Source organism: Mizuhopecten yessoensis, unplaced genomic scaffold (genome assembly GCF_002113885.1).
Source record: "Mizuhopecten yessoensis strain PY_sf001 unplaced genomic scaffold, ASM211388v2 scaffold9109, whole genome shotgun sequence".
In the NCBI taxonomy this organism is placed as follows: Eukaryota; Metazoa; Mollusca; class Bivalvia; order Pectinida; family Pectinidae; genus Mizuhopecten; species Mizuhopecten yessoensis.
This window is the reverse complement of record NW_018407883.1, coordinates 481,952-498,604: the sequence shown is the minus strand read 5'-3', so window position 1 is coordinate 498,604 and position 16,653 is coordinate 481,952. Positions and strand designations below refer to the sequence as shown.

Here is a 16,653-nt window from a genome sequence, read left to right as displayed (position 1 = left end):
AAACCAAGTGACCTAAATCTTTATACTTTATAGATTTGTGACCACAACGGCATGGGCAATGCACCACCAACAGAAAATTTGAATCAGAGAAGGGGCCGTTTTGGAAACCGGCCCTTTACTAACTGCTGTATAAATAATTAATTATACCACCAAAACTTCTACCAAAAGAAAAACTTTGCAGCTGAGAAAACGGTTTCCAGAGAGTTTTTTGTACATGTTTAGGGTTTTAAACCTACTATTTTAAGACCAAAATCATGCATATTATTTTCTATTGTAATGATGCAGGAAAGCAAAACGTAGATAATTATTTGACAAATCCTAAAGCTTACAAAGGTTTCACAAAGTGTGTATTTACCCACACGTCATTGTAAGTAGATAATGGAAACTTTCCACATTTTAATTTCTTCCTTTACTCTATTTTATGGTTTCTGTATGTGCTGTCACTCTTTCCAAACATTTTTCACGTTAAGGGACGTAATATATTTGGTAATAAGTGAATTGATGCCAGGCTTAAAGTTTGTAGAGTTTACAATAGTAACCACAATGGCAGGAACGATGGTTATATTTTTATAAACGAAGTCCTGAATCCTGATCATAACCCGCCATGCATTACCGAACCGTAGTATATAAACTTACAATGTTAGACTACTGGGCGTGTTATAATGAATTGTAATGGGCGTGGTTTATTCCATACAAATCGATCAGTCTTAAGGTCACGGAGTACGCGCACATGTACATTTGATTATTTATTCAATCCAGCGTTACGTTTAAAATGTAGGGGATTTATTTATTCATTTTTTGTGTGTGAAATTCTGAATAATCGTGCTCGCTGACCACGACCCATAATCTAGGCGTCTATACACAGTGTACTGACTCATGAACAGCTGATTCTGGTTCGACTCGAAATCTTTGGTATACCATTCTGTTTATCCGAGCTATATACATATGTCGTGTGACCTTCAGAGGATATATGGGGTATATATTGCATCTATGAAACTAAGTTAGTCAGAAAGAAGACAGCTTCAGACCTCGTAAGTAGTTAACTTGGCTTTTCATCGTGTTAGACACCGACTTGCCATTTGAAATATCTACTTATATTAACGCGATACGACATCCAAAACGAAGCATACTATTGAGAAGACACAATAAGTGTAAGCTATTAGTACGTCACGTGATAAGTTCTTGGAAACGATTGTTTTACTATCTCTTTGTTACCTCGTATTAACGAGTGGTAAAACTATACGCATGGCACTAACTCAATAAAAACCGGGTTGCCTATGTGATTATTATCTCGGCGTAATTATTTTGTAAAATATGAAAAAAAAATCAATTCATAGCTTATGATGACATCTTTAAAAAAAATTATGACGAAAGAAAAAATTCCAAAATCGATGGCGGAAATATGTGTAAGTTCCCAAAGAAATCTTAATTACACTTTATGTCTATGGACTGGGAATGGATATTCACTTTTCATCAAGACTACGGGTTGTGCAGAAGGGTAAATTTGTGTTAAACTGACGTTTTAAATACAGATATAAAACGTTCCTTCTGAAGTATTTTCCCACGGACGGTTCCAGCCAAACAGTGTTTACAATGAGTGGCAATGAACCAGTCAAATTGAAATACGTTATGGGAACATAGAGCTATGGCGGAAAACTCCCCGTATTTCCCCAGGTCGGCATTTTTGAAAACGGGGGAAAAAAAATGAGTAAATGATTTTTAGTAGCGAAAATGTATGGAATAGATATATATAAAATTGAACATGAATTTTTGAACTGTTGAGATATTCGGTATTGTTAATATAATACTGCAAATATAGCCATGTTCACTATATCTATGAAAGTGACGGATTTCCCAGACTTAAAGAAATGCTTTCAGTACTTTCCCATCCGAGGACCAACTTTTGAAGAAACGTTTTGATTCCGTGATGTAATATGCAAAAACAAATCGTGTGACGGAAAAGTAGTCCTCCTTTGGAAAAGTGCTCAAAATAATGAAAAACAGGGTTGATTAAGTTTCTCAAAACTGCGATAGAGGTTTCTTGGGTTAAAACAATTTGTATTTCCGTATTTAGAGGCACGGTAGTCTAGTGGTAGGACGCCGGGCTCGTGACCGAATGGTTGCGGGTTCGAGTCCACGGCAGGACACTGTATTGCATCTTTGAGCAAGATGCTTTACTCCGCTTGTTCCAGTCTACTCAGCTGTTAATGAGTACGTGGTTTGGCAGTGCTAGAATTGTTGAATGTTAGCTGTTAGGGCCGAAATGGCACCTCCACAGGGAGTTGAGAAAGATATTGAGTGGTTTCAAAGGCCCTATTACCACGGATAATAATTTTTGAACAGCTTTGAGACGACCTACGAACTACGTTTTTTTTTTATGTATATATATTAAGGCATGTTATCATATTTTCTTAATTAAGTGATAAATATTTGCAAATCAATGGAACATTTGATTGATATCTTATTAACATACCTATTGATTTATCTCCTATGGAATCATGTCAACATATCTCTGTACACGTGTACAGTACAGCTACACTTTGTAGTGAAGACATCATTTTAAAATGATATTTATGATTTTTTTAACCCTCCAATCGGCATTTGTATTTTTGATGCCGAAATACAAAATATATGGGAAAAGCAAAATAAAGTGAACTGTTATTATCGCAAAGATATTTCCGAACATGCGGGAAAACTCATCGTCGAGGACATGCTCATTTGTTTTAAAAGCAGAGAGATTTTAGAGAGATTTTTATTATGACCCAGGTACACTATTGTGCGCAACAAGAGGTCATCATAAAGTACAATATAACAATGATATGGTTGACCGTAAAGCAATCATCTTACTATGCAAGCGTACACTAATATTGTGGAAACTATTACACTCCTCATACAATGATAAACACCATAGCAGGCAGACTGCAGCACGAAGTAAGGAGCGCAATACAGGTGTAAGACATGCTTTTCCGAAACTATATGTAATTTTACCATTCCAAGGTGCAGGAAGAACAAAGTCAAGATGTTTGCATTTTAAGAAAACAGTTAACGGCATGACGTAGGCAGTAGTAATGGAAATTAAATGCTTTCAAACTTGTTGGTAATGTTTACGATCTTGTGTTTCATAAAGGAAAACGCGAAATAAGCATTTACTTGAGTCTTTATCGTGAAACGCATGTTTTAATAGCCATGGCCTTATATTCGTCTGTTTACAATAATCTATTCTTAGACACGGGATTCCGATAGACCTCATGTGTACAAATACCTGTGGACGCGTCATAACAGTACACAGCTGGACACGCGCACTAACGTTTGGGAAATAGGCATAGCAACCCGCCATAGCTCTTTAAAACTTTACTCTACAAATTAGATAAAAGTGGCAGTTATCATGTAAGTTTTTCTGCAATTAGTCAGTCAGATAAAACCACTGTCATATCGATACTGATGTTTTAGTTGTACCATTGACTTTTTCTTTATATTTTTTTTAGACAAAAAACTGTAAATCATGGAGGCGTACATGCACTATGTCTCCAGCAAAATAGCGGATATCCGGAGCCCAACGGAACCGGAAACGAAGCCATTACAGTTTGGAGAGCTGAAACTGTGGCCGTTCTGGCGAGCCGTACTCGCTGAATTTGTCGGTACAATGCTGTTTGTGTTCCTGGGATGTATGTCTGCTATTGGGCTCCAGGTATACGCTCCACCTGGCCACGACCCTGTTAAGGTAGGTCACCAGCTTCATCATTAATAGAAAATTGAAATTAAGTACCCCCGTAACGCTGCATGTCAAACACCCAAGAATTTTAAATAGTTTTTGTACATGCTGTAACATCCCCTTTATTCTGTTTTGGATATCATTATAGCACGACTGAGAAAACATAAACCGGAAGTCACGTGTCTCAGTGCCACTGTGGCTTGGTATTGTCGATGTCTCTTACAATATATATATGTGTGTACATGTACTGTATATAGATAACGTAAGAATCCGGAATCTAATATGAAATAGGCACTGCCTATAAGCGAGCGCACATAGTTCAGTAACCTTTGTGATGATAGTGTAGATCTCGGGCGCCTGCAGCGCCCAAGCTAAGAACTCTAGGGTAACAAAAAGAACAGAATCCCTCCTTAGGACATATGTGCGCTGAAAAAGAAATGAATGGTAGTTTTACTAGTTTAAAAAAAATGTCTTTATTTAAGAAAACCTATCAGATATTCCATTTAGGCCTTTTTGTTGTTATATTACTTATTTACTATCATTTTAGCACCCTTTTCAATATATTGCCTGATCCCTTTAGGGCAACATTTTCTCAAGACAAAATTAAAGAAATATGATTTACTGCGCATAGAAAATATTTATTAACAAGGCAATCCAATAGATCCCATTGCCACTGGTAAGAATTTCTATACACAAACAGTACACTTATGTCAGGAAGCATAAAGGGCCACAGTGAGGTCATAGTGATCTACTTCACTCCGCCATCCCAACATTTCCTTGTTCACTAAATCTAGTTACTCTATGTGAAACAGCATATGCCCCGTACACATATTTTCAAAAGTAAAGGTCAAAGGTCAAGTCATACGTCACAGTGACCTAAATCGTGCACTCTTCACTCTGCCATCCAAAGATGTCCTTGTACACTAAATCTGGCTACTCCGGGTGAAATAGTATAGAAGATATGCCCCAGTCCAACTTTTTCAAGTTAAAGGTCAAATGTCAAATCATATAGGACACAGTGAGGTCAGTGAGGTCAGTTCATGAGAATCTATATGTTTGCCTAAATTGCCAAGCCCAATGCCCCAGACTAGTAAAACACTTCAATGTTTACTTTGAAACATAAGTTGGGCTTGTATTTGTTTTTCGAAACAACCTTCAAACTATAGTTCACTAATTATTATGTTGTATATCTCGGCCATTTATGACCCCTTGAAGGTACTAACATGATTGTATTCCTGGGTGGTAACAGACCTGCGGAAAACTTTGGTAGTTGTCTATGGATTGCCAGTAGGTGTTTTTGCATTATAGAACACCGATTTCAACCATCTAAATGTGATAAGGTCACCATGCTGGAGTGACAGGACCCTAGGAGCAATCACAGTTAGTATGAGTATATTAATCTTTTAATAACCTGCAAAGACCATGGTAATGATATAACTGTTGGCGGGTATATAATTGTCTGACATACGGTATATATTGCTGACAATTTTGAGAGAAAATGATATAGTGAAGGAATGAACGACACGGGGGTAATGAAATAAAAAATTCAGATATAGCGACTTAGGACCTTTCCATCCATGAAGAGTGTTTGATTCTAGCATATCTGGATCTGAAGAAGAAGATTTTTGAAATTTCAGCCAACTTGCCCTCTTTGGCCCCTCCCTACAAGCCCTAGGGAAGGGCCAGGTTCTTAATTATTATACCATCAAAATTCAGTCACATGATAGTCATTCCAACCAACTTTGAATTTGTACCCAAAAGTGTTTTTTCCCCATATAAACTACAGTTAGGCCAAAAACAAGATTTACATATGCTTCGGATAACTTGACCATGACCTACCTTAAACATTTCCTGTGGACCTTAGGGAACATTTTATCACCTACTTTGTATCCATGAAGATAATTTTGATAGTCCAGCAAAGATCACATGCACCGTTATGGGTTATGGTCATGGGATCCTGACCACACTCTTGACAGAATAATAACAATTAAAATGCATATAAATTCATTCTTCATACATTTGTTATTACCCTGTAAGTATATATTGATCCATGAAAATTAAAAAATTAAAAAAAAAAGTCTGCTTACTGACCAACTTTATTTTACTCTGGAATGTGGCCTCAAAAAACATTTTTGTTTTGTTTTATCTTAAACATAAACCCTTTCTCATGGAGAAATGAATGATCCAGAGGTAGCAAAATATTCATAAATTTGCAATAGGCCTACAGGACCCTTCCATCTATGAAGAGTTTTTGATTTTAGCATCTCTGTGCCTGAATAAGAAGACTGTCGCAAATTCACTCATTTTGACCTCTTTTGGGCAGATTAGATCCACATGTAATTCGTTTTGGCTTGCATTTGACCATGAAACTGTTCTTCAAAAAACTCAGTGGTTTAAAGGTTACTATGAGGAACAAAAAGCATTCACACGAGGTCAACACCAATACTTTGATAACTAAATAAAATCCATTTTCTAGCTTAAGTTTACAGATCATAAATGTAATAACTCACTGCCTACCAAGATGTTCGAATGTCCTGTTGTTGTATGAATGCAGTAAAGAACAAATTATTAACAAGGATACACACATTTATATCAAGTGTACTAATGGGAAATGAGTTGTATATAAATAGTTGTTTATGTTTATATATACATAATTTCAAGTTGTACTATTATTTCAACCAGGATTTGAACCTGGGTCTCCCACCACAGAGTGGCGACTGTGATGACCACTACACTATATAAATATATATATATAGCACAACTGACCTTTTCTTTCAAGAATTATTTCCATTTATAAAATGTTTTAACCTTTGCATTTATATTTACATTCTCCCTCTGCCTTTCTTATCACTTTGGAAATTAATATACTGGTATTAATCAAGTTTATGCCAGGCTCAGAACTATAATTTGCGATGTGTAAAAATTAATTATGAGTTTGTTTTATTCCAAGAGATATACCAGTAAAATAAAAAGATCCTTAATTTGCATTAATATTAATTATGATTCTGCAATATAGTTGTCAAAATTAAGATTGCACACATATACTGGTACATGCAATTCAAATCTGTACATAAGGTTATCCATGACAAGTTATCACAGTAAATTCTCCCCAGTTGAATCACTATATTTACTTGTAGTTGACAGGGTGAAATCACTTAAATTCCCATAATAAGAACCTTCATACAATACGTTTCATTTTTAGATATCTCATATACCAGCATTTAGTTATCAAAATGGTAAAATGATACCACATTGACAAAGGTGGAAGAAATGATGTTATAATGTTGACTCGTTTGTTATGTTTTATTATATTTTCATTTTGAAAATTTTGAGGCTGCTTTGTTCTTTAATATTCATTTTTTTATGTTAAAATATTTCGAAATTAGATTATATATATATCCTAAATCTCTTAGATAAATATGTCCAGTGTAGGAGCTGTTACTGTACATATAACACAGTGAATATGGCTATATTTGCAGCATCATATTAACAATACCTAATATCTCAGCAGCTCAAGAATTCACATTCATTTGTTTTTGGTAGAGTTTGTGACCAGGTATATCAATGATCTATAGGTAGAGTTTGTGACCAGGTATATCAATGTTCTATAGGTAGAGTTTGTGACAAGGTATATCAATGATCTATAGGTAGAGTTTGTGACCAGGTATATCAATAATCTATAGGTAGAGATTGTGACCAGGTATATCAATGATCTATAGGTAGTGTTTGTGACCAGGTATATCAATGATATAAAGGTAGAATTTGTGACCAGGTATATCAATGTTCTATAGGTAGAGTTTGTGACCAGGTATATCAATAATCTATAGGTAGATTCGACGAGTTTGAATGGATTTTTAACAATATATATCGGTAACGAACTTCTTCGGGGAAGTGCCCCGGTTACCGATTTGTGATATGTTTTGAGTGGTTTTCGATCAAAATACGTGTAGTTTTGTTGCTTTCCGAGTATGAGTTTCATTACAATACATGGGATGTAAGTTGTGTGGCGAGGAGATACCTATTTCTGCACATATACAGGTAAGCTTGTTGTGCTTCAATGGCTTTTTGTTGCGAAATCTTCTTGTACCCAGAGATATATATATCATAAGTTACATAATATATACGTCTAGATCTCTGATGTACCTAAGTTGTACAGTACATTTTTTTTGACGTTGCGCAACTTGAGTAACTCTAACTGTTTCAGCGGTAATCATATCTGGTCTATTTATTTCATTTTTGTTTCTTTATAACATTGTTAAAAAACCACTAGGTAATTATCTTTTTTTTCCGGAATGTTAGTCCGGCTTTGCTCATATTTGTGGCAAACTTCCTGTTTATTTTTTTTTTACATCCGGTTTGCCTCTTGTGCAATGTGTGCGTTGCATTGAGCAGATAATTATTGTTTGTCGAAGTGTCTCTTTGGCACGTAGGTTAACAGTTGTCTACGACTGAGACCATATATACTATCTTTTATGTTTCTTCTTTTTGTTTGCATGTTTTACGTTCTGTTTTCTTCTCTATATATGACAGGCCTTGCATGTTTGGTTAATACGTCACAGGGGATCGTTACAGATGATGTGGTATACATGAGATGGAACACATGTATATGTGACCCATCTCATTTATTATATCATTTATCACGAACCCCTGTGATGATGCTGTTTAGACTGTTAGGCAATTATTGGCTTCTAATAACATAACGATTCTGAGTGCTAACTGTCAGGGTTTATCTGATAGATTTAAACAAAAATATGTTTTCTCTTGTCTAAAGAATCAATCGTATAATATTTTTTGTCTTCAGGACACGCATTTTACTCAGGATAAAGAAAGTCTTTTAAGAAGTGAGTGGGGTTATGAATGTTTTTTTAACTCTTATAAATCTAACGCCAGAGGGGTAGCTATATGTATTAATAATAATTTTGAGTTTAAAATTCACAAAGAAAAGAAGGATAATACTGGTAATTTTTTGGCTCTAGATATTACAATTGAAGGATCAAGAATGACTCAGGTCTATCAATGATCTAAAGGTAAAGTTTGTGACCAGATACTTCAATGTTATATAGGTAGTGTTTGTGATCAGGTATATCAATGATATATAGGTAGCGTTTGTGACCAGGTACACCAATGATCTATCGGTAGAGTTTGTGACCAGGTATATCAATGACCTTTAGGTAGAGTTTGGGACCAGGTATATCAATGATCTATAGGTAGAGTTTGTGACAAGGCATATTAATGATCTATAGGTAGAGTTTGTGACCAGGTATATCATTGATCTATAGGTAGAGTTTGTGACCAGGCATATCAATGTGCTATAGGTAGAGTTTGTGACCAGGTATATCAATGTGCTATAGGTAGAGTTTGTGATCAGGTATATCAATGATATATAGGTAGAGTTTGTGACCAGGTATATCAATGATATATGGGTAGAGTTTGTGACCAGGTATATCAATGATCTAAAGGTAGAATTTGTGACCAGGTATATCAATGATCTATAGCCTAGGTAGAGTTTGTGACCAGGTATATCAATGTTCTATAGCCTAGGTAGTGTTTGTGACCAGGTATATCAATGATCTATAGCCTAGGTAGTGTTTGTGACCACGTATCTGAATTGATTATACACATGGTTGAAAATTGACTTAAAACGTTACATGTAATCAGTTAATCAATTTTTCATTTTCATACTTAAGAACTGATTATTTCACACATTTCGAAAAGTGAAACATATAAAAATTAGTCAAAGTCATGGACGTAGGGCTAGTCTAATTCTCATTCTTGGTGAAATGACGAATCATATCTACATGTAGCATATTTGTCCAGTTATCATGAGTGTGTCCCCTTAACACCTTTCAACTTAAAGGTCAGACCACTCATTAGATTGCTATCTAAGTCCGTGCCAGAATTTACCATTTTTAGCCAGTAAATTTGCTTAACTATTCTGATACCTTATGATTTCATCAGAAAGAACAACTAAAAAGATGATTGACACTCTAAAGTTTTTGTTTTTTTTACCTAGGGGGCTATACACATCTTTTATAATTATTCATGTTCTTTTATAATTATTCATGTTTTGTTATATTATATTTTGAGCACACGACTTCTCCCCCATACAAGAAATCAACAGGTTGGCAGGTATGCATTTATCATTTATTACCATATATCATTTGTTTACAAAAAGTAGTGCCACCTTGAACCCCTGAAATACACCATATGCTATGCTGATATTGGTCACAGCATTATGTGTTCTGTGACCCATATCAGTTAGCATATGTGTATTTCAGACATTTGTAACTTACCCCTGTGATTGAACCTACTGACTTGAAGCAAATCGGACTAGGGTGGGGAGGTGTTACACAGACATGAACTGACACAGTAGGCAACACATACTTACTTTTAACCCACACATGCGCGTACATACATCTTTATCAGCATTGTCGTTGATAAACAAAGAAAAACTCTTCGTCTTATAACCGGTTCTCCTTTGCACTGAAAAGACTAGACTTACACAGGCGTAGCTTTCGTGAAGCCGACGGTTGTTTTCTTGTTGAAAGAGTGACAAACACATATTAAAATTGGAAGACCTTTGAATTTAACATGAAACGTGTCTGCGATGATGTCAAAACTGGTCAAATTCACTCCTAACTCTTATTGATCATTTGTTATCGGATATATCCTCTCGCGTTCGGAATTGCAGGCTTCCCGGTGAAGTTTCTGTTCTGGTCTTGTTCAACCAATCAGAATGTGGCAATTTTTGAAGCCCGCGATTTTCAAACCGCAAATATTTTTATTGCCAAACGTGATTCGTCAAAAACGTCGATAACTTTAATTTTTAAACCCGTTTTAATGGGGAACACTTCAAACCCCAATGAATAAGTTCACGTAAATAAGATACGTTTGAAACATATTTTTTATTCCCACAGAGATGTTTAAAACGGCAATTGTTTAGCTTCTGATCTATAAATAACCAATCAGAGCATCGCACATTTTAAAGTCCGTTCTGCACGATGTAAAGAAAAAAAATCGCATAGTATTGTGGTTTCGTTTTTGTGGTATTATATATAGCTTTTTGCTTGAACTACATATATACCACGGGTACGATACAAAAAACGCTCGTTTCGCTCGCTGTAAAATGAATTTGGAGTTTATAGCGCATCTAACCAAATACATATGAAGATTTTTACTTTTAAACACAATTTATATATCGAATATATATATTTACCCATGGTAACGACTTCCGGTTGTCATATACCATTACAGTTGAAGTGAAAACTTTTCAGGTTGAGAAACACAGAGGGTTTGTTAAATGCCATTTGTATACACTAACTGTGCTATACCACGCCAGATGTCACACGAGAAAAAATGCATCATTGAGTTCATACCGTAATACTTATTCATTGCGCATCGTTATAACTCAGATAAAGACGTCGTCGCTTGGCCTATGATTGTATGATTGATGAGGATTTTACGTGTTCAAATAACCCCTAAGTAAGGAACTATAGGGATGTTCCACAGTAAGAGACCAGTTGCTGGGTGACAAGATATCTTAGCAACAAAAAGAAAGCTTAATTAGCGTCGGTCATTTTCCTGTCTGTCATTAGTTGTCTGACGAGAACCCGGAGTAAGTTTACAAACATAAATACTGATCGTTCAACTAAATGACGTAACTTGATTGAATGCCCGGATGTAATTTTGCGATGCACAGTTTTATACGCCGTTATGGCTTGTAAATGAGCTGCAAAATGTCAATATGACACCAACATCATCACTTCGCCTTCAGGTAACGTATTTATTAGTCACCTTTTTATTAGCAATTGTTTCTATAGGAGTCCCTCACGTAATATAGCCAAATCCCGTCACAATGTCAACTCTTTGTTGTATGCCGTGTATATGACCATTCTGCCTTTGACAATTACATGCTTATATTTTAAGGTGATCCTAAGACTAATTCATACCAGGTCCGAGACTGGCCATAGCTGCCTAATGATAGGTTTAATTTCTTTCCAAGTGTCCAACGAGAAACCCAAACACATACTTTTAAATGTCGAAGCATTTGGTTTACCCAGTATAAGACGTGGATAATCGCTGATATAGCCAGATGCAGGTAACATAACTGGATGCGGGCATATATCGATAGGTTATTACACGATACGGATGGGCAATATCTATAGTGTGATACAATTCATCACATGCATGCTTACACTATAAATGAATATATTTGCATATGTCATTATATAATACCCTTTCTGAGAGAAGTTTCCGTCACACGTGTAATAAGTCTTCCCTAATGCAACCCCCACCGTGTGATGAGAATTGTTTTCGTTATTTATCCACTATTCGGAATACCTCTATTCGGAATACCTTTTATAGTGTCTGTTGATTGGTATATCACGTCAGCAGTATTGCGAACAAAATCCAAATATATATGTTCAGTTTCAAAACATAAAAAAAAATGCTACTTGCATAAGAGGGTTATCTGGTTATGATTCGAGCCACATCATGATAGGGGTTTCCCCTTTCGGTTGACCTCAAGCGCTTAACATCCATCCTATTATTCACGATCGTTTTCTAAGTAGGGTAAAAGTAACTGTTCTATATATTTAACGTTTCAAATTTGGGTTAACATTTAAACTGGCTTTAAGATTTAACAGATGGTGGCCTTCACGATCGCAACATGTAACATTACTGATTAAAAGTAAATATACCACCTTTACTATTGTACGTTTCACAGTAAGTACACAAATGCACACTCTAATAGAGAAATATACCAGTTTCCCTTCCTTATAACCCGATATACAACCAACGCTTTGTACGATAAACGAAGAATAGACGTTCACGATCTGACAGTTTTGTTATGGCTTTGATTATCGATCTTAATCGTCGTCCTACAAGTAAGAGAAACCTCACAGGAAGTTTTCTCAGTTTGGTTTCAATCTATGAGCTGTGTTCGTGCAACGTTGATGAGTGAGACAGACCTGCGATAGAAAGTCGATGGTCGATATGAACAATAGAACAAAATCAATGTTCATATAGTTCATATAGCGATGACGCCGATTGGAAGCTACAATGGCATAACTAGAGAGTATGCTAGGCTTATGTTTGACATCCGTCCATTTAGTTTCCAAGTCCTTTAAAAACAGACTGTTGATTGTAATCTTTAGAATAAATAGGATGTCGTTTGCTCAACAGTTGCTGCTGACTAGGATAACAAAAACAAGGTTAGGCTCCAATATTATGACCGTGTTAGCTGACGACACGATACATGTAACCTTACCCTGGCTTGTGGTTTTGTAACGACCTAGCATATAATATAAATCATATACCATAAAATTAATATACAACATTTATATAGCGTCCATATAGTATGCAAAATATTACTCGAAGGCGCTTTACAACACATGGATAAAAGTATTCGTACGGTGACATTTATATATATAGCAGATACAAAGGCATACAAATCAGCATTCACATCAGGAAAAAACAAATAATTTTTCACCATTTTCATAAAATTTTATAGATGTCTAGACTGGTGAGTTCATGACGTCTGCGCAAAAAAGACTAAAATGTGGGTCTGTATATCCTTCTTTAATTTAGCAAGAGTTTTTTACTTCCTATTGTAGGTAGCAGATTGTAAGCTATTCAACAAATAGGCTGAAACCCTTCCAAATCACCGGTTTCTGAGGAGCTGTTCCATTCAGTGTCTTGTATGTTTACACCAAACTTTTGTAATACGACCCGTATCGTACAGGTAAACCAGTACAATGAATCCAGCACTGGAATAATGTGCTCTCTCTTTCGAGTACGAGCAACCAGACGTGCTGCAGTATTCTGGACTCTAAGCAAACGACCAGTTAGAATGTCAGATAAACAAAAGAGCAGAGCATTTCTATAGTCCAACTGTGATGTGACAAATGAATGCACCAAAGTGTTTCATGCATCTGCAGTTGTAAACTGCCGGATACAGCCGATGTTCCTGATCTGGAAGTAACAGGATTTGGCAATAGCGTCAACTTGTTTCTCCTTGTTTAGTGAACCATCAAACTGTACCCCTAGATTTTCGACACCTGGGACTGGCTCAATAGTTCTGGCACCGACTATGAGCCGGAGACCCATTGTTTGCTGACATTTTGGGGGAAAAGACGATTAGTTCCGTCTTGAGTTGACTCATTAATGACTATTTGAACGTGTTTAAAGGCAGTTATTTTCTCTGTTGTTCTATATAAACTTTTAAAAGAGCATTATATCGATAGCAGAGCAGAGAATCGAGGATCGTAGACAGCATGGTTCCGTTATACGATTGTTACAGACACCCTCTATCTTAAGTTATCGGTATGATGTACAGGGCCAAACACAGAACCAGGGTCAACAAGTTCAAGGTCAACAGGGTAGATTAATGAACAGGGTCAGACATATAACTAGGGACGCTGGTCGTCATGACAACAGGTTCAATGGTATATAGATGGTCACCAATTTCATTTGTACTGTCAACAGGACTAAAAGTAACGCCTGTATCAGCATCAGGGAATATGGCAAAATGGTGAATGGTCAATAGTTCTCGTGTGTCGATGTTGTTTTATGTAAGGTTATTGTATTATTGTGTACAATTATGTACATATAGAATATCTATTTCCTCGTTGTGTTGTTGTGGTAAACATCTTTATTACCATTTCATGCGACAAGAGTACCACGTCGATATTAAAAAAAACAGTTGTGTTAAAAAAATATTAGTATTACGTATACAGTGCAGAAAGCTTGGCGAACTTTAATATTATCATATTTACATACTTAAAGCATGTAGGCAGATGTTAATTTGTTCCAAAGCCGGAAATTTCAAAAAGAAGAGAAAATATTGTTTTGCAATGTATAATGTGGAAATGCGTCGACCTTAATATCGTTATATTTACATATTTACTGATGTTTTCCGCATGAAAACAATAGTAATACGTTACATCACACCTCACAAGAACCGGGACGACATTGGATCGCGCCTTGTCCTGGTGTATATATATCGACGATAATTCGCTGGAGTATTTATTTAATCTCGGGTGTGACTTTCTCATCTATCGATGGATTGAATATTGAAAACTGCGAAGAGCAAGCGGCAAAAGATTACGCTTTTGTTCTGCTCATCAGGATGTCTGTTGCATCATGAATTTCATTTGAATTAATTGTATAGCTCTTTCGCCGTTATATACAGATGTTATTAACACCTGACTTAAGACCCGTCACGGAAGAGATTACCAGAATATATTTACATGTTTCACATTTAATTAAAAAATAGCGACATTGCTGTTTAATCCGACAACCATTGAAAGATACGTGGTACCGCGTTTTCGGTATGAAACTCAGTAAAAACGAAAATATCATTGTAAAGAAAACTACGATTTCTTTTAGAATCTTTTATCATTGGTATAATCAACGAGCTTATGGCGCACTTGAAATGTACACAAACACACATGAAAAATATCCGAGTTTTTCGTGTGTGTAGTATGACTATTTGTTTTGATTTCCCCTCAGTTTAGGAAATGTAACTTAAAAAGGGGGTAACGGGAGTAATCAACAACATCGTACCAATGATTACATGTACTACGTTGATATTTTACGTGTAAGAGAATCTTCACGCTAACAACGCCAAATAGATAGTCTGTTAAACCGAGTTAGGACATTTTCATGAAAGGAGACATCAGTGATATGCCTGCCGTAAACTTCCGTTTGTATTTAGACGATACTTCGATTGTGGGGGCAACCTGACCTAATGACTGCCGGCATCAATTTTAATGTACTATGTTTGCCTATGAAATACAAATAAGATGAACCTTTGTGCATTCGCCATTGACATTTAAAACAATTCAGGAGGTCAATGGTTGTCTTTCATACCATCAGGACATGGATGCTGGGAGATACTGTGAGCAGGATATTTTTGATATACAAACAACGCCCACATTTTTACTTTGATAGGAAGCATGTACACGACGTTAAACCCCGTATACACTGATGTTTGGGAAATACTCAAATTTAGGAGCCTACACCCTAGGTTCATCGTCACCTGATTATCATCCATCTTAATAATACTACCTGTTACACACGTAATGTTGACTTCAGGTAGCATAACGTCTATACCAAGTCTATAAGAGCAGGATCATTTGACAGTGTGGTTTATCTGCGTGCCGTAAACGCGGGTTTAACATCCGATTTTCATACATATTTGTAAACTATAAAGACCGTGCGTGATGAAGTAGTGCCATTCGTTTTGCATTTATAGCTGACCTGCGTTATAAAAATAATATATATTGCGCTCACAAATATTATGCTAGGGGAGACATATTGACTTGATTCGATAAAAAAATTGGAACATGTTTAATGGGAGTCATTTAAATATAATAATTACCACTTTTATTCCTTCGCACTCTCTGTACACAACAATCAGCGGAAATGCATGAAAACACATAACTAATTAGGAACCGGGAAACTGGACAAAATTTCCGTGTTCATTTTTTGTGTAACCTCCTTGTGGGGAGGGTTTGTACGAGGGTGTAAAAAATTGAGGTTAAAAAAGAAGAAATTACAGTATGAGAGTGTGAAAAAGTGAGAGAGAAAAATAAGTGTAGATTTTCGTAAAGAATGGAAACAGAGAGTGGTTCATGTATTGCGGGCTGTAGCTGGGTCAGCACATCCCCAGACAACCCACGAATGATGTTTGTACACAAAAACAAGACAATGGCGGTTATCATGTTTGCTGTCCTTGACTCATCTCAGAGCAGAGAAGTCGATCGAGGAGAGTGTAAAAGGAGGATTCATTGTTATATGCTACAGTATTACCGTCTTAAGGTAACGGAATTATTCTATAGTCCAGAATTAAACTATCTTTGTAAAAGTGTGTTGTGTTCGCCTATAGTTTTGACAGGTTTCTTTATCCGATTGGTCAAGTCATACTGGTTGAATGGATA

The 16,653-nt window shown here is 36.1% G+C and overlaps 1 protein-coding gene across 2 annotated transcripts in view; it reads left to right on the top strand.

Moving 5' to 3' along the window:
* The window catches only part of LOC110457331 (aquaporin-1-like), an 85,748-nt gene that overhangs the window by 27,982 nt on the left and 41,113 nt on the right, over positions 1-16,653 (top strand). Inside the window, exon 2 of one of the 2 annotated variants that reach the window (XM_021508552.1) lies at positions 3,486-3,721. In XM_021508552.1, coding sequence (XP_021364227.1) covers positions 3,503-3,721 — 219 coding nt within the window. In that variant the 5' untranslated portion in view covers positions 3,486-3,502. Of the gene's footprint in view, positions 1-3,485; positions 3,722-7,563; positions 7,751-16,653 lie in introns of those variants that run through there. The other variant, XM_021508553.1, reaches the window with a different exon arrangement.